The 21,445-nt window shown below is 41.7% G+C and overlaps 1 protein-coding gene and 1 long non-coding RNA gene across 4 annotated transcripts in view; one reads left to right on the top strand and one right to left on the bottom strand.

Annotated features, from left to right (window-relative positions):
- Positions 1-21,445, top strand: part of SLC4A8 (solute carrier family 4 member 8) — a 91,556-nt gene that overhangs the window by 35,925 nt on the left and 34,186 nt on the right. For 2 of the 3 annotated variants that reach the window (XR_004439900.1, XM_033222026.1), the window contains exons 9-16: positions 960-1,047; positions 2,070-2,216; positions 3,345-3,445; positions 9,352-9,526; positions 10,130-10,263; positions 11,314-11,559; positions 14,657-14,762; positions 15,364-15,525. Coding sequence is in view for 2 of the 3 variants with exons in the window: in XM_033222026.1 (XP_033077917.1) it covers positions 960-1,047; positions 2,070-2,216; positions 3,345-3,445; positions 9,352-9,526; positions 10,130-10,263; positions 11,314-11,559; positions 14,657-14,762; positions 15,364-15,525 (1,159 nt within the window). In the remaining variant the exon portion in view is untranslated. The remainder of the gene's footprint in view (positions 1-959; positions 1,048-2,069; positions 2,217-3,344; positions 3,446-9,351; positions 9,527-10,129; positions 10,264-11,313; positions 11,560-14,656; positions 14,763-15,363; positions 15,526-21,445) is intronic. The other variant, XM_033222027.1, reaches the window with a different exon arrangement.
- Positions 15,399-19,238, bottom strand: LOC117090113. Its single transcript, XR_004439904.1, has 3 exons — positions 19,176-19,238; positions 15,579-15,693; positions 15,399-15,485 (listed from the first exon to the last, which is right to left on the bottom strand). It is a non-coding gene; the product is annotated as an uncharacterized LOC117090113 (long non-coding RNA).

The following is a 21,445-nucleotide window of genomic DNA, read 5'->3' as shown; positions in this document are numbered from 1 at the left end:
TGGTGTGTGCCTCTAATCCCAGCTACTTGAGAGGCTGAGGCGGGGGATTACTTGAGCCCAGGAGTCTGAGCCTGCAATGAGCTAGAATCTGAGGATGGCACCATGGCACCCCAGTGTGGGTGACAGAGTGAGACTCTGTCCTTTTTTAAAAAAAAATCGGTAATCTCAGAAAATTGAGGTATATTTGATTAACCACCATGAAAAGGAATTCTGAGATTTCTCAGGCTGTGACTGCACAGTATCTACAGCCTTGGACATAGAGAATTGAGACCATTCACGGGACATAGCAAGGGCCAATAACTTGTTAAAATAGGAAGCCAAGTCTTATCTTCTCAGTTCTATAGAGCCATATTCCAGGGAAACGTCTCTGAATAAAGGTATTTGTTTCCCTTTACACAATTCTGGCAGGGTTTGCATGGTTTGCAGATATACAAGCATTTGTTCAAAAGGCTATTCATGCACTCTGAAGGTGGTGATGCTGGTGATTCGGAGCCCTGCTACTTATAGAGAGTATTCAGATGTCCAGAACACATTTAGACTCCTATGTAAGGCTTGATGATTTCAACTTCCTTATTCCTCTCCTCTCCCCATCATTTTCTTATTAGAACAATAAGTGGAATTCAGACAACCTTGAATTTGCACCACAGTGCCATGTTTTGAAAAAGCATATTTTCTACAGCTAGGAATTGTGTCTATGGAAACCCTAAGAAATGTAGCCACATTATTGAATGATGCCACACAATAGCTTCCAATGCCCATAGTAGAGCTATTATTAGGTCAAGGCAACTCAAAGTGCTGCTTCATTACTGTCTCCTTGTTTTTTTTTTTGTTTTTTTTTTTTGAAGGTGCAGTGATGATTTCTGTATGATAGGAGAGAGAAATCTTATGCTGTTTAGAGAGTACTAATAGTCCTTCTTTATATTTACTCACATAATTTCCTCCTCTGTGTGTTTTGCCAGATTTTTGTTTATCTTATTGGGTCCAGCAGGGAAAGGTCAGCAGTACCATGAGATTGGCAGATCCATGGCCACCATCATGACAGATGAGGTATGTGCAACTTCTGCTTCAGTCTTCCATCTCATAAATATTTATTGAATATTTACTCTGTGCCAGGCACTATGCTAATTGTTGGGGATAAAATACTTTCCATTGCAATGTCTGCTGGGAAGTAGTTCAGGGCACTTCTCTGAGAGCCTAGTGTGGAAGGACCAAGCTCTAAAGGATTTTTCTTTCTATGTTATCTCTCCTTTTTTGAGTAATCAAGAATGCAGAGAAATCTTTTTCTGGGGAAACTATTATTGCCAAGTAGGATATAGAGAGAAATATATTAAGGTTGGCTTAACTTTCAAGAGAAGATGGTTAATTAAATACATTCAAGCTCTTTACATATAGAAACCTCACTCCTGTTCCACTAAATGAGACCAGTTTGTATAAAGTCATGGGTATGACCTCAGGCAGTGTAGTGTGAATGTCTTGACTAGTCTGTACCAAAACAACCAGACGTTTTGACATTTTGACATAGAACCCACAGTGCATACTCTAATAAGGACTGCACTGCTTGGTAAACTGCAAAGTAGGGCTTTCAAGGCATATGCCTTAGGCAGCAGAGGGAGGTGTGGCCTGTTTTTTATCAGCTTTCTTTGATTGTTAGGCTTAATTCATGAAGGACCTTCATTAGTAATTCCATCCAGTGTTTCCAACCTTCATGATCAAGAAAATTTCCCTCTCAACCTGGGAAAACTGATTTAAAAAAAATTTTTTTTCATACATCTTGCCTTTCCTTCCATCCTTTGTGGAGGTAACATAATTGTACAACTTTAGAGTCATGTCTTATCTCTTCTTATACTGGCAGACATATATTTAGCTCTTTTTGATGCATCTCATTTCCACACTCATTTTTTAAATCCTTTTATCCTTGTACTTCTCTAAGTGCTAAAGTTTTCTGCATCTCAGATCCCCATGACAGAGATAAAAATCAAGAGGTTGTATTCATTTTTCACCATATCCATTGGTGATTGTTTCATGTAAAGTTACTTTTAACTTTCCTGAGGGTTTTTTCTTCTCCGTAGATTTTTCATGACGTAGCATATAAAGCAAAAGAGCGAGATGATCTCCTGGCGGGGATTGATGAATTCCTAGACCAGGTGACGGTGCTCCCTCCAGGAGAGTGGGATCCCTCCATTAGAATTGAGCCACCCAAAAACGTCCCTTCCCAGGTAATGCACATCAGCCAATGTGGCTATTGTCACTTACTGACTGCCCACCATGGACAAAGCAAAGACCATGTGGGTATATGCTAAATATATCAAGATGCAGCCCTGTTTTGGTGCACCTAGAATATCAAAACAGTAATGGAAATGAATCTGGGCCGGGCGTCATGGCTCACACCTGTAATCCCAGCTCTTTGGAATGCTGAAGCAGGTGGATCACCTGAGGTCAGGAGTTTGAGACCAGCCTGGCCAACATGGTGAAACCACATCTCTACTAAAATTACAAAAATTAGCTGGGTCTGGTGGTGGGTGCCTATAATCCCAGCTACTTGGGAGGCTGAGGCAGGAGAATCACTTAAACCTGGGAGGCGGAGGTTGTAGTGAGCCGAGATGGTGCCACTGCACTCCAGCTTGGGTGACAGAGCGAGACTCCACCTCAAAAAAAAAAAAAGAGAATTTGCGTAACATAAATTGGCTCAGGTGTGATGGGGTTAGTCAGGATTACCTGAGGATGAATTTTAAGCCAAATTTTGAAGGATTGATGTGAAATAGCAGAGAGAAGGGAGAACATTTCTTGTGACTACATTGTATACAAGTCATCAAATGAAAAAATCAAGTTGTATAAAGAGAGCAAATAGAATGTCTGATATCTTTCTGACATATTAAAGATGGGAAAGGGACTCCTGCTGTGTACTAGACACCAGCCAGATGCTTTATATATGCAAATTCAGCCTTCCCGGGAACATCCCTTAAAAGATATTGCTATCTCTAGTTTTACAAAATGAGGAATAAAACTATCTTCTAGGGCAAGATTTTAAGGTAAAGTAAGATTACACAGGGGCAGATTTGAAACTGGAACTTAGGTCATATCTGATGCCAAAGCCCCCATTTTTCTCTTTCTAGGCAAGGCTTAGTTAGGAGTCAGGTACTACGGAACAAGAAGAGAAATTATGCGGTATGTGTGTGTGTTTCAGTAAAGCCAATAAGCTGCATCAAGTCAGTAAGTGTATTTGAAAGCTACAAACACTTGGGCATTTTTGGTTGCTTTTGGGTTATCCCATTGCCACTCCTTGCTGATAGCAGGATGGAAAGATAGATGTTACCTTTACTAATTTTGTAGTCTTCTGTTAAAAGGAAAAAAGGAAAATGCCTGGAGTTCCAAATGGAAATGTTTGCCACATAGAACAGGAACCACATGGGGGTCACAGTGGGCCAGAACTTCAGCGCACTGGGCGGTAAGTCCTGGGATGTTTTACAGCAATGCTGCTTATTGGGTAGAAGTTATGTAAAGCAATGAGGCATCCTCTTTCTTTCAGCCTACTTCTTTGTAGTGGGAATTTATTGGCTGAAGAATGACATTTCAAATGGAATCACTGACTAGAAGTATTACGAATATATCAAATATCGTATTCATTCAAGTTTCTCAAATCACCTAGCATGTTTTGTGTCACCTCCAGTCCTTCCTACCATTGTTCACTCTGATTTGAACACTCTTCCCTTTCCTCATCTCCCGGCTAACTCCTACCTATCCTTAGTCTCAGTTCTTGTGCCGCTTCCTTTGGAAAGCCTTCTAGGCCTCTTTCTGGGTGAGGTTAGGTGTTCCTGCTATGTCATATCACAGTAGTGAGCTCTGACCTCCCTTCCCTACATTACAGCCTTTATCATACTTTATTATTATTGGTTGATCTATTGTCTTTTCTGCTAGACTGTTTGTTCCCAAAGAGCAGGGGCTCCATTACATTCCTAGGACCCAGCACAGTGCCCTGAACAGAGTAGGGTCTCAATATCTGCCAAATGAATGAAATGAATGAATACTTTTAGAATGATGTCTATTTTGTAGCATGGAATGGACTAGGTATGATAAGTGTTTTAGGTTAAGAAACATTTTAGGAAAACATTTTAGGTTAAGAAACTCCATTAGAGTAGGAAGACAGGTACTATTTTAGGTGTATGTGCCTCAGAATAGGCAATCTACTCTTCTAGGCCAACATTTTAAGGACAGATGTCCAAGGAGGAGGTAAGTGAGGGAAGCAGGTCCCCAGACTAGGAGGTTTTATTCCCTAGGTCAGAAGGTGGTAAACGAGAATGATATTCTGAGTTAGTGTGATATCCAGAGGTGTCCCCAGAGAAGGTTGAGACTATGCCTCTGTCTCTGTTAAGCTATGCTGTGTTTAAGAAGGTTCTGCTGGGTAGAGATTCTCAGGGCAGGACTCAGATTATGGAAAGCAGCTTTTATGTCCTCTAACCCCTTGCTTTCTTCTTTTCTGCCTCCTTGCTTGAGGTTGCTTTCCTTACTCTTCTATCCTCAGCACTCCACCCAGTGGAAACTCAGAGCTGTTTTGGAATTGTGGAAAGCATTTTATTTTTCCAATCTTGGAAATCCAGGGAGAAACCAGGAGAGGAGACAGAGAAACAGGAGAGAATGGTACTTGACTAGCAGTGTCCTGCCGAGGAGCATGTTTTCTGGTAGGAAAAATGTGTTGGAGGGTAGGGGAAGATAGCTGTGCTCTGGGAGGGAGCATTGGTGGAAAGAAGGAGTGCTTGCAATGGAAGGGCTACTGAAAAGAGGGAGCAGCCTTCCCTTTTTAAAAAACATTTTCTTTAAAGTTGGGAGAGGTCTCAATTGGGTGGGGAGGCCTGGTATTGAGAGGCAGTTCAAGGGAAGCATGTGTCCTCAGAAGGGGTTCCAAGATAGAGACTCTCCTAGAGGAGGTAGTAATTTTTTCAGGAAAAGGTTTTGAGTATGGATTTGATATTTCAAAATTCTAATTTATCTTTTGGATATAAAGGGTATCCACAGTTTAGGAACTTAAGAGTTTAAAAGTAGTAGAATTTAGGGCAACAAGGTTTTCCTCAAACCAGTATCTGTGCAGAGGTGAGATTTTAGGTTGCTATTGGTGCCAAAGAAAACAAATGGATTAGCGTCCCAGGCTTTGTGAAAGGGGGTCACTTATAATCAATTCCATCTGAGGGTTTGGGAGACCATTATATTGGATCTCAACAGCTATAAGATCTTGGAAATGGCATCTGATGTCCCCAAGGAAATCCTATATTGCCAGGATCATATGCTTATTCACAAACCGCAAGTATCTTAACTCACAAATTCAAATGGAGTTTGAAGGAGTTCTCCCATAATGTCATGTCAGGAACTTCTGGAATTGACAAAGCTAAAAGGAAGCTCTGGGCTCAGAGCTTAGCTCTGCTTGATATGGGAGATGCTTCCTCTTTCTGAGCTTCTGTCATTTTCCTTAGGGCCCTTAGTAAAGGGCCTCAAGCCATATGACCTTCCTCCCATTGTAGCCCCTTAGGCAAGGTGACATAATGGCTGCGAAGATCATATTTCCAGTCCAGCTCTGGCCTCTTTCTCAGTCTCAAATTATGTGGGAGGTAAATGTGAGCCTTTTTTTGCATGTGGACATCTATAAGTTTCTGTACTTTCCTGGACTGCATATTAAAACCACATTAGCCTGGGTTTTATAGTTTTTTGGACTATTAGTTGTGTTTCTTTGAGATGCAAAACTGCTTTATGCATGCCATGTTGCACAATCTTGGAGCAAAACTTGGATAACATCTTAGGGAATGTTATCCTTGTTGGATGGAGAAGTATTTGAAGGCAGGGTGAAGTAGACTTTAAGAAGGTGGGAAAGAAGACAAAATTGAAATGGTACTGTGAGTTCTGTGTGATCTGACCCTCCAAGCCAGGGTTAAGACAGGTCTTAAACCTCCCTGATATTGACTAAGGCAGGGATGCCATAAGTAACAAAGAAGAAAATATGACTAGAGTGTTCCTAGGCCACAAGCTCCACAGCAAGGAGGGTGCTCTGGAAAGGGTCTTTTCAGGGTAGATTTCTGTCCCTTATGGGTGATGCCACTTTTGGGAAGGGTTAGTGGAAAAAAGAATCAGGAGCTGCTATCTCGATGATCCCCCCACACTTCAAACAGAGTTCTTCCAAAGTATACCAGACAAAGGGATGGTTGGCCTGTTTCTAAAGCCCTCCAGGGAAGGATTCCTTAAGTCTATGCTCCAGAGCCTAGTGACCCTCTACACGGGTAAGTCCTTTCTTGCATCAAGCTTAAATTAAACTCATATCCCTGTGTGCCTCTTGCCCTAGAAAACTTGAATGTGAAGGACAGTGTTGAAAGGGAAAGGAAATCCCAAGTACAGAAAGAAGCATCCATGCCTGATGAATATCTGTTGTAGATGTGCAACCATAGTCTGATTTTATGCATGAATGAGGTATGAGGTTGACTTCATAAAGTGTTCAGAAATTATTTTATTAATTTATAGTTATACCATCCATAAGAGCTCAGATCTTTCCCTGCCTTTTAATCACTGCTAGACAGATAGATGTCTTCCCTTTTTATGGCTTCTCAGAAATCCATTTCACATAAATCTTTTGTCTGTTGCTCACAGACACTCCTCTCCTCCTGTGTCTAGGGGCTGAGTATTTATGGCAGCATCTCAGGTAGCCTCAGTGTGTGTGTGTGTGTGTATGTGTGTGTAGGGGGTCACTATTATACAGGGAGATTCTTCTCACAGAATTATGCTTTCCAGAGGAAGATGACTGGTAATGAAGAGGTGATAATCACATGATAATAAGATGCCATGTTAGCTAAGAACCCAGAAATACTTGAATCTTGCCCCAGATAAATTACTGCTGCCTGCAAGGTATTGAGGGGCTATTTACCTAGAGGAGAAAGCAAGACAAAGTGACACTTTATTACTAACTGAAGCATTGGCCCCAAACCCTGAGGCCTCATGATTTAGGCTAGATCATGTAGATAGCTCCTTTACCTAAGCTAGGTTTGCCAGATAGGCTAAAACTAAGGCAGATCACAAGGCTGGCTTTGCTTCTCTTCCCTAAGCCCAGACCTAGATTATGATGTTACTGCTGTAAGTTCAGGAAAGGTGAACCCAACTATACCCACCAGAACCAGAGGAAAAGAGCGGGTGGGTAAGTGTCTGTCCTGTGTCCACCTGCGCACCCATTGTACTAGCTAGATGAGAGAGTGTTCCAGGAGAAAGGGCTGGCTGGATCTTCTCCCCTGGCATACAGATCCCAGGCCTCCTCATACTCCTCCAGTCTTCTAGGTGAGAGAAGGAAAGAGAGCTCACCAAGTCTCCTTCCATAAGAGAGTAGCTTGTGTGCTTTTTAAAAAATAGCTTTTTAATTATAGAAAATTTCAAACATAAAGTAGGGAGAATAGTTTAATGATCCCCAGATACCCATCAACTATTACCAACATTTTGCCAATCTTGTTTCATCTGTTTCTTCCCAGTTAATTTTATTTTTATGTTTTCTAGATTATTTTAAACCAAATCACCGACATTTTACCTGTAAATACTTCAGTATGCATCTCTTTGATGAGGACATTACAAAAATTACCATGCCATTATCAAACTAACAAAATTAGCAATCATTCTTTACATTGTCTAGTGCTCCATTCTTATTAAACCTTTCTATGATTGTGTTAGCAACATCTTTTTTAGAGTTCATTTGTTTGACATAGGAGTCAATCAGAGTTTGCATTTGGTTATTATGGTCCCATTCTGTAATAGTTCCTCTTCCCCTCTTCCTTTTTTTTCTATGCCATTGATTGGTAGAAGAAACCAGGTGATTTGTGCTATAAAATGCTGAGTGGCTGTTTTTGTTATTCACCTGACAGCCCTCCCCCTGGTGCAGTGGCTCCACTCTTAGAAAAAGTGATTGAATTGGGAACACATCTCCTCCTTAGTGTGGGATATCTTGGTCTTGGTCTGTCTCATCTTTGAGAAGAGGAGAAGGGCCCTGAAGTCCTGCCACCAAGTCCTGTTGATTCTACCTCCTGATTAGCTCTTGAATCCATCCATTTCTCATCCTAATCTATGTTCCATTCATCATACTACCACAGAGTGGTCCTTCCAGAATGTATGTCTGATTATGTCACTCCTCTGTTTATAGTTCTTCAGTAACTTGACATGCTATTAGGATAAAGTTTTAATTCCTTAAAACCATTTCTGGCAGACGCGGTGGCTCACACCTGTAATCCCAGCACTTTGGGAGGCCGAGACGGGCAGATCACAAGGTCAGGAGGTCGAGACCATCCTGGCTAACACAGTGAAACCCCGTCTCTACTAAAAATACAAAAAAATTAGCCGGTCATGGTGGCGGGCGCTCATAGTCCCAGCTACTCAGGAGACTGAGGCAAGAGAATGGTGTGAACCTGGGAGGTGGAGCTTGCAGTGAGCCGAGATTGCACCACTGCAATCCAGCCTGGGCGACAGAGCGAGACTCTGTCTCAAAAAAAAAAAAAAATAATAATAATAATAAATAAAACCATTTTTAAGGCCTTTTTGACTTAGCTTCTCCAGCCTTGTCTATTGGCATTCACCCTTCGCACTGTATTATCCACTCACATCTCTCAGCACCTTGATCCACCAAGCACTCTCACCTTTAAGTGTCACCCATGTTGGTCCCTCTGCCTCATCTGCTTAACTCCCAGTCCCTCCCTGAAGTCATGGCTGAAATGCCCCTCCCTGTTCTATGCCACCATAGCACCCTCACAATACTGCCTGTCTCCTGCACTAGACTTGGTCCTGAAGAGCAAGGCTGTTCATGTCTTGCTCATTGCTGCATCTCCAGTACCTGGCACAGTGCTTGGCACCAAGTATCTGCTGCTACTTGTCAATTGCATGAATGAATTATTATACACATTTCTCACAAGTAAGGGGGGTAGTTGTGCAGAGTAAGAAAGTACATGTGATAGGGGCTTTTTATCTAGAAAACATTTAATAAAACTAGCAATTTTAATACCTTAAGTTGGTTTTGCACATTTCCTCCTAACAGCTCAGAATTTAAAGTCTGAAGCTAATACTTGCTTTCATGTTAATTTTTTTGAACTTTTTATTGAATGGATAATATGCATACCTAAATTAATTCTTTGTATGTTTAGGATATTCATTTAAATTTACCATAAGTCATACCGTTGGTTGCAAAGAGACTCTGTGCTGACCCAAGAGAGATATCTGTACTGGAGTCAAACTGAAGCCAAAGTCTTACCTCTAAACGGAGCATATTTGAAATGCTTTCAAATGTGTGCTGTTTACATGCTTTTAGGGAAGAGGGACTGTGTTAGAGGCCTGTCTATTGTGTTTCCACAGGCTATTTGGGGGCTTGGTGCTGGACATCAAGCGGAAGGCCCCCTGGTACTGGAGTGACTACCGGGATGCACTCAGCTTACAGTGTTTGGCCTCCTTTCTGTTCCTGTACTGTGCCTGCATGTCACCTGTCATCACCTTTGGGGGATTGCTTGGAGAAGCCACTGAGGGACGCATAGTAAGGACTTTTAACCACTTCTAATGGTCCCAAACAAGACCTAAAATATTGTGGCGGCGGCCAAGTCCACTGTGGGGGAAATTACCTGGTCTAGGACTGAAGAGATTGGATTTTTCCTCTGAATTACCATGGTCTTCCGACATCATACCAAAGAGCAACACGGTCCTCTCTTTAGAACAGACTCTTCTGCTTGAGCATCAGCTTCAGTAGCTGGTTGCCTAGTTGAATTTTCTATTGCCTCAGTGATGGAAATTGGATATAGTGATGCCATTTTAAAATAACATTTAAAGTGACTCTATATGTGAGCTTGTAGTGTGAATGGTATCACTGTGCTTTCTATATATTTTCAAATACTGAAATGAGTCACTGAAGAATAGGAATTAGTTAAGGAATCATGTGTCAATGGATCTGGGCACCTGAATTATTAAAGTAGTATCTGTTTATAGGAATATTAGATGGTATGTGCACATCACTCTTGCTAAGATGAAATACAAGCAAATGGCCATCAAGGCACACAGGAGAGCAAAGTCAGGAATGTAGCTAAGCCAACATTACTCTGTACTGACGGGCTATGGACTCAGTGATGGCTTTTTTTCCTCTTAGAGTGCAATTGAATCCTTGTTTGGAGCCTCCATGACTGGGATTGCTTATTCGTTGTTTGCGGGACAGGCTCTCACCATCCTGGGAAGTACTGGGCCAGTGCTTGTGTTTGAAAAGATTTTGTTCAAATTCTGCAAGTAAGACATTTGTTTTTCTGAAAACCCTAACCAGATTTGTGATTATGTTGCCAGGATTAAATGTCAGGGTTCTACTCAGTACAGACAGACAATATCATCTGGATTGGAAGAAACCTGAAGGGAGACCATAATTTGGTCTGTTGTCCTGCCCCCAGGTAGCACCATACCTAAAATAGCAGATCTCCTGTTCTTTTTTTTTTTGAGACGGAGTCTCGCTCTGTCGCCCAGGCTAGAGTGCAGTGGTGCAATCTCAGTTCACTGCAAGCTCCGCCTCCCGGGTTCACGCTATTCTCCTGCCTCAGCCTCCCCAGTAGCTGGGACTATGGGCGCCCGCTACCACGCCCGGCTAATTTTTTTTGTATTTTTAGTAGAGACGGGATTTCACTGTGTTAGCCAGGATGGTCTCGATCTCCTGACCTTGTGATCTGCCTGCCTCGGCCTCCCAAAGTGCTGGGATTAGAGGCATGAGCCACTGCACCCGGCCTCAGATCTCCTATTCTTAATGAGCTTGATTAATATTCCTCAGCCATTATTGAAGTCTTGACATTGTATGTTTAGAAAGACTTTCCCTAGCTAATTCAAACTTCTCCATTTCCATTGTGAGTCAGTTTTTAATTTGGCCTCATATCCCCCCACCTGTTTTTTTTTTTTTTTTGCTAGTGGTAGTGGGGCACACGAGTGCTGTGGTTTCCCAACTTTTCCTGTATAATCTTTTTTCCTTTTATATTTCAAGTAGCAGCTCATGGGACTAGGACCAGCCCCCTTTTTTCTTAACTGCAAGAATAAGGTCATAATTACATTAGGTAGTAATGGCAGGAATGTATATGAGACAATTTCTTTTTTCAGTTTTCATATCCTTGCCCATATCCTGTGAGGCAAATCTGTATCATAACTGTGCCAGAGCATTATTTAGAAGTAAAATACAGTCAGAATTAGGGATAAATTGGGTTCCAGTGCTGGTTTAGATGAGATGAATTAACCACATTTCTGACTCCTTGCCTCTCAATGCCATCCATCCGTGCTTTCTGATGAACTTTGGTCTTGTTTCAGAGACTATGCTCTTTCATACCTCTCCCTGCGAGCTTGTATTGGACTGTGGACCGCTTTCCTGTGTATTGTCCTTGTGGCAACTGATGCCAGTTCCCTTGTCTGCTACATTACCCGTTTCACTGAAGAAGCATTTGCCTCCCTAATTTGCATTATTTTCATCTATGAAGCAATAGAAAAACTGATTCACCTGGCAGAGACCTACCCCATCCACATGCACAGCCAGCTGGACCACCTTAGCCTCTATTAGTAAGTGTGCTTTCTGCTTATTTTTAAAAATTGAGCAAAGGGCCTGAGTTTAATTGCTGATGTAGAGTGCTAGGCAGTGCTTACAGCTTCTGGTCAAGAAGTGTCTTGCCCTTTGGGAAATGGATGTCAGATACAGACAAGGAGTATTGGAGGGCTGCCAGAGGAGAACAATCAAAAGTGTTGACAGAGAAGATCGACTAGAAGTCCCACAGAGGGGACCCAAGAAATGCTTTCCAGACCATGTCTTTTGGTTCTAGGCACTGAAACAAAAATGGGCTGCAAATGTAACAGGGAGAATTTGAGTTAGTTATGGGGAGGAACTTCTTTTTGCAAGGACTTGTGAACCTCTGGACTATGTTATCAAGTGAGAGAATGGACTCTTTCCTTTGTTGAAATGAAGGACTCTCTTTCTCTGAAAGTATGTACGGGCAACTCTTAGGAATTATTAGGTGAAGATATATTAATCATTCCTTTCAGATCCAGAAGTGTCTCACACTGTATCATAAAGATCCAGAAGCCTACTTACCTCCTAGATTTCAACTCAAGAGATTATGATTTGTTTATGTGTTCAATATGGTTTGGATCACTTGGAAAAGAAACACAGTACCTGGCTGTGTTTTCAACCATCTAGGACACTCTGGTCCTATAAACATTTCTTCTCTATAATAGTATTCTCCAAATTATGACTAAAGATCCTCTTCCCTTAGCTCTGTACATCAAGTTCTGGCTGTACAATTCTGATGTGGAGGATCTGGTTGTGAAATGAACAACTGCAGTCCGAAACTATCTCAGAAAAGAGAGTACACTGTCTGGAGGCATCTGCGAACCAGCCTCAGATACACTTTCATCTATTCTAGTTATTCACTCATTAACCTTTTAAAAATCAGAATTAATAAAAAATTTATTAGAACTTTATTTTACTAGAAAGTAACAATGATGAGGGAGTATCATCTTCAAAGCCTAGTGAATTGGCTCCTATTGGCATTAGAGTTCTCATTTCTGTAAGGTTCATTCTTTGACCTCTTTTTATCATTATTTTCTTTGTTTAACAAATATTTATTGAGCACCTATTATGTACCAAGCACTGTTTTAGGCCTTGGAAACATAGTGGCAAACATGACAAAGGATCTGTCTTTATGAGGCCTATATCCGAGAAGACAGGCAAAGTGACCAGCCCTGGATTGAGTAGACTTTGATTCCAGAAACAAATTCTTTGTTAATAAAGCTCAAGATGGTATTTTTTTAAGTCGCATTCTACTGTTAATTCATATGGTGCTGATGTGAAGCTAGAGCTCCTCAACTCTTTCAGTGATTTTATGTTAATATGTATGGAATTGAGTTTTTAAAAATGGTTTATTTTTTAAAGCAGTTTTAGGTTCACAGCAAAGTTGAATAGCAAGTACAGAGAGTTCACATATACCCCTACCCCAGCCCAGGCACAGTCTTCCCCAGTATCAGTATCCCACACCAGAGTGGTAAGTTTGTTACAATCAGTGAACCGAAACAGACCTATCATTGCCACCCAAAGTCCACAGGTTACATTAGGGTTGGCTCTTGGTGTTGTGCATTCTGTGAATTTTGACAAATGTATAATGACATGTATCCTCTATTATAATATTATACAGAATACTTTCACTTCCTTAAAAATCTTCTGTGCTCTGCCAGTTGCTCCCTCCCTCCCCCTAACTCCTAACAACCACTGACCTTTTCATGTCCTTATAGTTTTGAATTTTCCAAAATGTCATAGTTGGAATCATACAGTACATGGCATTTTCAGATTGGCTTCTTTCACTTTGTAATATGCATTTAAGGTCCTCTGTTTTTTCATGACTTGATGGTTCATTTCTTCTTAGTACTGAATAATATTTCATTATCTAGATGTACCACAGTTTATTTATTTGGAATTGATTTTTTTTTTTTTTTTTTTTTTTTTTTGAGACGGAGTCTTGCTCTGTCGCCCACGCTGGAGTGCAGTGGCCGGATCTCAGCTCACTGCAAGCTCCGCCTCCCGGTTCACGCCATTCTCCTGCCTCAGCCTCCCGAGTAGCTGGGACTACAGACGCCCGCCACCTCGCCCGGCTAGTTTTTTGTATTTTTTAGTAGAGACGGGGTTTCACAGTGTTCGCCAGGATGATCTCGATCTCCTGACCTCGTGATCCGCCCGCCTCGGCCTCCCAAAGTGCTGGGATTACAGGCTTGAGCCACCGCGCCCGGCCCGGAATTGATTTTTTAAACCTAAGTATAGGGCTTTATAGCTTTCCCTATTACTTTTCATTTTGTCGATTTCTTCCTATTATTCTAACCTGTTGAGAGCTTTTTGAATTTTAATTCAGTCATCATATCTTAGAAGGCATGTTTATTAAATTCACAGATCATACAAAGTTAGTAGGGATGGCTGTGTCAGTTGACCATATTGGGAGCCAGGTTGTGCATGAAGCATGCTAGGACTGGGAGGCAACATGGTGGCCGATGGCACCGGTGTGGTCTGGTCTGGTCTGGTTTGGCAGGAGTAGGAGGCCTGAGGAAGCTAATAGAGCTTCTAGGTCTGGCTCTACCATGAGTGACCAGGGAATGGCCAAGGTAGTGGGATATTACCAAAGATAACTCAGTGTCAGGAAGTGCTTACATCACGATTCCAGGAGACACTGACTTCTAGAACAAGAGCATGACGAAGGTTATAGGGAATAAGATATTCAGGCTTGGAGGAAGTTGTTGAGAAGTAAATAGGATATTGAGACCTCCTTGCTATGCAGATTAAATTTCTTAGCAAGAGCCTAAGAGATAGAAATCAGGCAAAAAAAAAAAAAAAAAAAAAAAAAAAAAATCAGGACTCATTCTGGGCATATCAGATGCCAAATGTGGTTGTCGGCACAGCTTAATCCAAGATCCATGGGCTGATTTGAGTCCAACTTTAGTAATGACCAACTGAAAAATTAGAGTGTGATGGGGCCTGCAGAGGGGCCTCAACTACTTAGGTCTGAAGTATGCAAAGCAGCAGCAAGGCAGCTCCTGACAGCCTTTAAACCAGTTGTTCTAAAAACGTTTAACTGAGTATTTGGCTGTTTTCCTCAGGAATCTTTTTAATTTTTCCCCTCAGCTGCAGGTGTACTCTCCCAGAGAATCCGAACAATCACACCCTCCAGTACTGGAAGGACCACAACATTGTGACAGCAGAAGTCCACTGGGCTAACCTGACTGTCAGTGTAAGTTTTGGAGCTGTCAGATGTCCTAGCATTATGACCACAGGTTTAGGAGGGACTTCTAAGTGAAAGAGAGGAGTGGCCCTTTGGCAAACTCTGGCATTTACCGAAATAAAGCTTTTTAAAAAACAATTCTTACTCATTTTCTTTTATCCTTTCAGAAGTTTTCTTGTACGTAAAAGGAGAAGATTACCCTTCTCTTTTCTCCCCCCACATCCTACCCAGTGACCCTGCACCAAGGGTAGGTGGGGATGAAACCGTGCAGGACAGGGGGCAGATCCAGACATGTGGGGTTGAAGAATATTCAAGTTTGGAGGTCCTCTGTGATAAGAATAATACAAGTTGCCAGGGTCCTTCCAGAGCCTTGGAAATAGTATTTGTTCAGAACACTTCTGGTTCTATGTCTTAGGACCATAAGTAGCCACCCTACTTGAAAGTTGCCTGTGCAAGAGAGGACCCTGCAACTGCATAAAGGTCAAGGGGATGCTGCTTGCAGCCTCTGCTCCCAGCAACCATGGATGACAATGAGTGGTGGACTCAGAAGGAAACAGCTGTTTATTCGGTTGTGTCTGCCTTTCATCACCCGGAATGCTTGTTCCTCCAGGAATGCCAGGAGATGCATGGAGAGTTCATGGGATCTGCGTGTGGCCATCATGGACCCTATACTCCTGATGTCCTCTTTTGGTCCTGTATTCTCTTCTTCACCACCTTCATCCTCTCAAGCACCTTAAAGACGTTTAAGACGAGCCGTTATTTCCCAACCCGAGTAGGTAGCATGTTCATGCATTTCTTTCATGTTAGAATCAAATATAACAGAACCTTTTCTCAGCCTCTATGCTGCTTATGGGGTTGATTGGCCAGGTGGAGAACTCCAGATGTCCTGATGAGCCACACTGGCATTCTCTCCTAGTGTCTGGCAACCTCTTTCGTAGATCTGTGGTTGGGAATGAAGGGTTAATACTTAAAATCTTTTTGGTCTACAAGTGCCAGTTAAGGTTAAGGTGGTAGTGATGGTTTTTAAAAAGTTATTAAGTCTTATTTCCAGAATGCTGTTACATTTCATTTCCAGAATTCTGAGACACTTAACACACAATAGCTACAGCTGGCTCCTGAATACAGTAAATTGTGGTTGTGACCTTGGATACTTTAGGGGACCCAAAAATCTTCTCCCAGGGATGGCTTTTTAAATAGCTTATGAAATCACTGACGACAATGACTGCAGCAACCAGCATGTTCCTGACTTGGTTTGTATTACTGTTTGACACCTCAGCAACCTTTCCATGGTGCAGATAGCATTGTTTGTATTATGAACAAGGCTTTTGCCAGTTTTGGCAGGGCAAGATTAGAGGCTGAGTGTGGAGTAGCTACGCGGGCCGTTTCTTTGAAAGGGAACTTGAGAAGGTGGAGAATGGCTACTGGGACCTCCTCACAGAAAGTTAACACTGAAAAGAATAAGTGCATGAATTATTTACATCCTTCAGTCACATGGAAACATCTATAATAAATGACCATTACATTTGCCATATCAAAAATATAAAAGGAAGATGGGTGATCTACAGTGACCACAAAGTTTGTGCCACAGAAAGCCCCCCTAAAGGCCTTGATTACATGTACTTTTACCACAGTATACCAAGCTAAACCTCAAACATATGAATCAGTGAGAAGAAGCCACATACCTTTTTAATTTGCCAAAAAGTTAGAACAGTCAGATATGAAGAAATACATTGGGTATTTGTAGTTTATTTAAAGAACACAATCATGCTGGGCGTGGTGGCTCACACCTGTAATTCCAGCACTTTGGGAGGCCCACACAGGTGGATCACCTGAGGTCAGGAGTTTGAGACCAGCCTGGCCAACATGTTGAAACCCCATCTCTACTAAAAAAACAAAAGTTAGCTGAGCATGGTAGCACACGCCTGTAATCCCAGCTACTTGGGAGGCTGAGGCATGAGAATCACTTGAACCTGGGAGGTGGAGGTTGTAGTGAGCTGAGATTGTACCACTGCACTCCAGCCTGGGCGACAGAGTGAGATTCTGTCTCAAAAATAAAAAAGTTAAAAAAAAAAAAAAAAAAGAACACAATCATTTGATGCCTTCTGAAATAGAACTGAGAAAAAATTTGTATTAGTGATGATACACTATTGTAGATAGTTTTAATAAATGTTTAAGGAGAAGATAATATTAAAAAGGGTATTCATTTTGCTGGCAAGAGATCTACCATCAGGACATCAAAAATGGGGATGTGCTCCCAGTCCTCTGTTGGGGGATGGGTGGTAGTGGCCTTCAGAGAAACCTATTTATGTGGCCAGTGGTGTGGCCTTACCTGCAGTAAATGAAAAACCTTCTTGGTGTTTCATGTAGAAAATCAGCTTTTGGGTGGAGCATTATTTATGGCATTTTTTTTCATTGCACACAATAATTTCTGACCTATACATGTATAATACAGCATTTTCTTTTCTTCTTCTTCTTTTTTTTTTTTTTTTGAGATGGAGTCTCACTCTGCTGCCCAGACTAGAGTGCAGTGGTGCAATCTTGGCTCACTGCAACCTCCGCCTCCTGGGTTCAAGTGATTCTCCTGTCTCAGCCTCCCAAGCAGCTGGGGTTACAGGCACGTACCATGCCTGGCTAATTTTGTATTTTTAGTAGAGATGGGGTTTCTCCATGTTGGTTAGGTTGGTCTCGAGCTCCCAACCTTAGGTGATCTGCCTGCCTCAGCCTCCCAAAGTGTTGGGATTATAGGGGTGAGCCACCATGCCCAGCCAATACAGCATTTTCAATAAAAGATATTTTTAGTTTAAATCATACAAAAATTCATAATATGAGTTTGTGAATGTGTGTGATAGCGTGAGACCAACTGTAAAGGTTTGGTTTTTGGTTTTTAAAGGCTAAGCAGTTGGTATTAAGCAAGTACATATTTTAATGAAACTGTAACTCAGGAACAGTTTAAAATACTAGTTTCTCACTTATATTTCAAAGCGGAAAAAGGGCCGAATTATCCCTTTAAGTGCTGTCAAGAATTCACTTGGGTTTGTGATATTTGGTGGTACAATGCCAGATGCCCACAGCAGCATAATATTGTACTTTGCTAAAGGTAGACAGATGAATTCTCTATTTCTCAGCAGTCATTTCCCCAAAAAGTATAATGTTTGTTTTTAGTTAAAATAGTATTGTTTTACCGTACCACATGATGACTCCCTGGAAGTTGTCATGTGAAGTGCCCCAAATTTGTATTTTCTCATTTCTGAGCTCTTTGCCTGCCTCCATTTCTACATTTTTCAGGGGCCAGAGGCTCATCTCTGCCATTTTTCCATGTATCGCCTCCTGATTTGACTTCACTGCTTATCTGCTGTGACTAGCAGTGTGATTTTGGACACTTTGAATTTCAGATGTGGCCAGGCACGGTGGCTCACATTTGTAATCCCAGCACTTTAAGAGAGGCTGAGGCAGGCGGATCACCAGAGGTCAGGAGTTCGAGACCAGCCTGGCTAACATGGCAAAACCCAAAAATTAGCTGGGTGTGGTGGCAGGTGCCTGTAATCCCAGCTACTTGGGAGGCTCAGGCAGGAGAATCACCTGAACCTGGGAGGCGGAGGTTGCAGTGAGCCGAGATCATCCTACTGCACTCCAGCCTGGGCAACAGAGCGAGACTCTGTCTCAAAAAAAAAAAAAAAAAAAAGAATTTCAGATGCAAAGAAACTTTATGTGATGTTATAAAAGACGATTCTTTCCATTTTGGTTATTTCAGTATTTTAGTTGCAACCTGGGATTAAATTAGAGTTTCAAATGTGATGAAAAGTAGAACGATAGCATTCTATAATTTTCCTACTGCTCTGCACCAAATTCCAGAGTCTCTGGAGTTTCTATTTCAAATTATTCAGTCGAATGAAACAGGATTTATTGCTGTTTGCTTAACATATATTTGTTTGGTTGAAAGGATTTTTCCAGAAACTGTAGGAAAATAAAGCAGAATCAGCTGGGTGAAATATAGCACAAACATTGGATTAGGATGTGGTGAGTTGTGAACAATCAGGATTCTGGTTATAACTGGGGCGCCTGTCTCATAGGAGCTTAATATCATGTGAGCCAGGAATGCAGTGTCCAAGGCCCATGGCCTGGAGACCTGGATGCTGGCTGTGGACCTTGGGCAAGTCCTTCATCCATTCTGTGCCTCACCTCATCTGCACAATGTTGTGATGACACCTGCTGTCTCTTTCCAATTATGCTTCAAGGATACAGTGAGATCTGATATGATGAACCAAGAGTATAAGGTGGTGTGCCATGGTGGGTCCTAGTTTAGCATGCTCCCTGCCTTTTCCTCTCTGACATTTTCTTCAATTTGGGAACAGATGGGATTGACAGAAGGAGGGGAGCTCATGGTGTAGTAATACTCTACTCAACTATGCCTACTGCTCTTACCTTCTAATGTTGAGTTGGATTTCCTAAAGCAGCCCACTTTGTTACTGAAGTTGCTGACTCCTGTGGAAATCCCCATACTAAGCAGCCTTACAAAATCCAGTCCCCATAGAATAGTGACTCCACACAGGCATCAAAAATGGATTGTCTTCAATTATGTTACAAAACAAAGGCCTTTTTGGGGGATGGAGGATGATTGGGTGTTTGGATTGAAATGTAGACAAAGGGGCTGGGTGTGGTGGCTCATGGCTGTAATCCCAGGACTTGGGAGGCCAAGGTGAGTGGATTGCTTGAAGTCAGGAGTTCAAGACCAGTCTGGCCAACATGGTGAAACCCTATCTCTACTAAAAATACAAAAATTAGTCAGGCATGGTGGTGCATGACTGTAATCCCAGCTACTGGGTTGAGGCACGAGAATCGCTTGAGCCTAGGAGGTGGAGGTTGCAGTGATCTGAGATCGTGCCACTGCACTCCAGCCTGGGTGACAGAGTGAGACTCGGTCTCAAAAAATAAAAAGGGGGACAATGGTATAAAATCAATATTTAAGATTATAGCTTATATGTTACTTAATTTCATTAAATAGAAAAAGAAATTCAGCCCTTCTGATGCCTAAACATATTGTAAGAAAGTGTACTATGGCTGCCCTTTTTTCTGCCTCACAAAACAGAGGGCTGTTTCTACAAGGCCAAGTTTTGTATAAATGCAATTTTTTTTTTTTTTGAGATGGAGTCTTGCTCTGTCGCCTGGCTGGAGTGTGGTGGTGTGATCTCACTGCAACCTCTGCCTCCTCCCAAGTAGCTGGGACTACAGGCACCCACCACCACACCCAGCTAATTTTTGTAATTTTAGTAGAGACGAGGTTTCACCATGTTGGTCAGGATGGTCTCGATCTCTTGACCTCGTGATCTGCCTGCTTCGGCCTCCCAAAGTGCTGGGATTACAAGCATGAGCCTGGCCAAGTGCTATTCTTTATTTCAGATTGAGAGTTGGGAAAAACTGGAGCAAATAATGGGTTTCTTTCTTGCTTAAAAATGTATTTATATGTATGTCTTAATATATACAAGGCAGTTTCCCCTGGAATAAAAGTCTAGAATGTACTGCTTAATTTTACACATGTGTGCAGACAATACTATCTGTGAGTGAAAAGTGGATTAATACGTGGATTGGGTCAACTGGTTATTAGCCTGTTAGGAGTCGTCTGTGTGAGACATGGTGGTATAAATGTGAAGTTCTCACTGTATGCAGATGTTCATGTGAAAGATAGTATTTTCTTCCTGTAAATATCTTTTGATTTCCATTTGTATGGAATCCCAATGAACATATCTTTGGAACACATAATGTGTCAAAATTTGTATTTTGTTCATTGATCTAAATGCCCATGTAACTAATCAGAAATCCAATTTGGCTCAGATTGGGAATTTTCTTTTAAAGGAAAAAAAAAATACAGAGAAGACTACTGGAAGAATCATGTTCAAATGACATTTTACATCAATGTTTCTTCAGTATTTTGGAGTTGACTTGGTTGTTTTCTCCTACCTACGATAGAATGTGCCTGCTGTTTCTCTGTCTCTCACTTTGGGCTTGCAGGAAGTACAACGGGAGTAGCCTGAGCCTCTTGTTCCCTGTATAATTTATTTGCTTTACCTGAACTGCCTTACCTGCAGTTCATAGTGAGAACACCTGGGGTTGTACTCTGACTCCACCTTTAAGTGTGATAGGGCCAAGTTGCTTTAATTCTCTGGGCGTTTTTCTTTAGAATGAATGGGTTAAACTAGATGAGCTTAGAAGTCCCTTCCTGCCCTAACATTCTCTTCTATTTTTATTTTCCTGTGGTTACTATTGTTAGGGTCAGACATGTGAAATGTGAGGGACCATTTAGAGATTTAGATGTTATATTTTTTGATTATTACAGAGTGTACACCCAAGTTTAGGACCTGTGTCATTTTTAGTGTCCCCACCCCATTTCTATTCCTGCTCCACTTGTCTTTACTTTCTTTGTAATCATCTCATTTTTTTTCCACTCTTGAGACTCACAACTTTCCAGTCCATGAGCTAGTTTGCTACCATCCCCCTCAAAAACAAATCTATTTAAAACACCCTCCTAGAAAAGCCTCCGAACCACCTTCAGCTAAATTTGTAACATTTATAGAGTATTTTAAAATTTTAATTCAACTGGAGTTATGATCCTCAAACAAGTGCTGACGAAGCTATCACAGAAAGGATGTCTTTTTCACCTTGTAGGTATCATTGTTGCTAAATCACATCAGTACAGG

The sequence above is a fragment of the Trachypithecus francoisi genome, unplaced genomic scaffold (genome assembly GCF_009764315.1).
Source record: "Trachypithecus francoisi isolate TF-2019V2 unplaced genomic scaffold, Tfra_2.0 Lachesis_group11, whole genome shotgun sequence".
Lineage (NCBI taxonomy): Eukaryota > Metazoa > Chordata > Mammalia > Primates > Cercopithecidae > Trachypithecus > Trachypithecus francoisi.
Note: the sequence above shows the minus strand (reverse complement) of the source record. Positions and strands in the feature narration are given on the sequence as shown.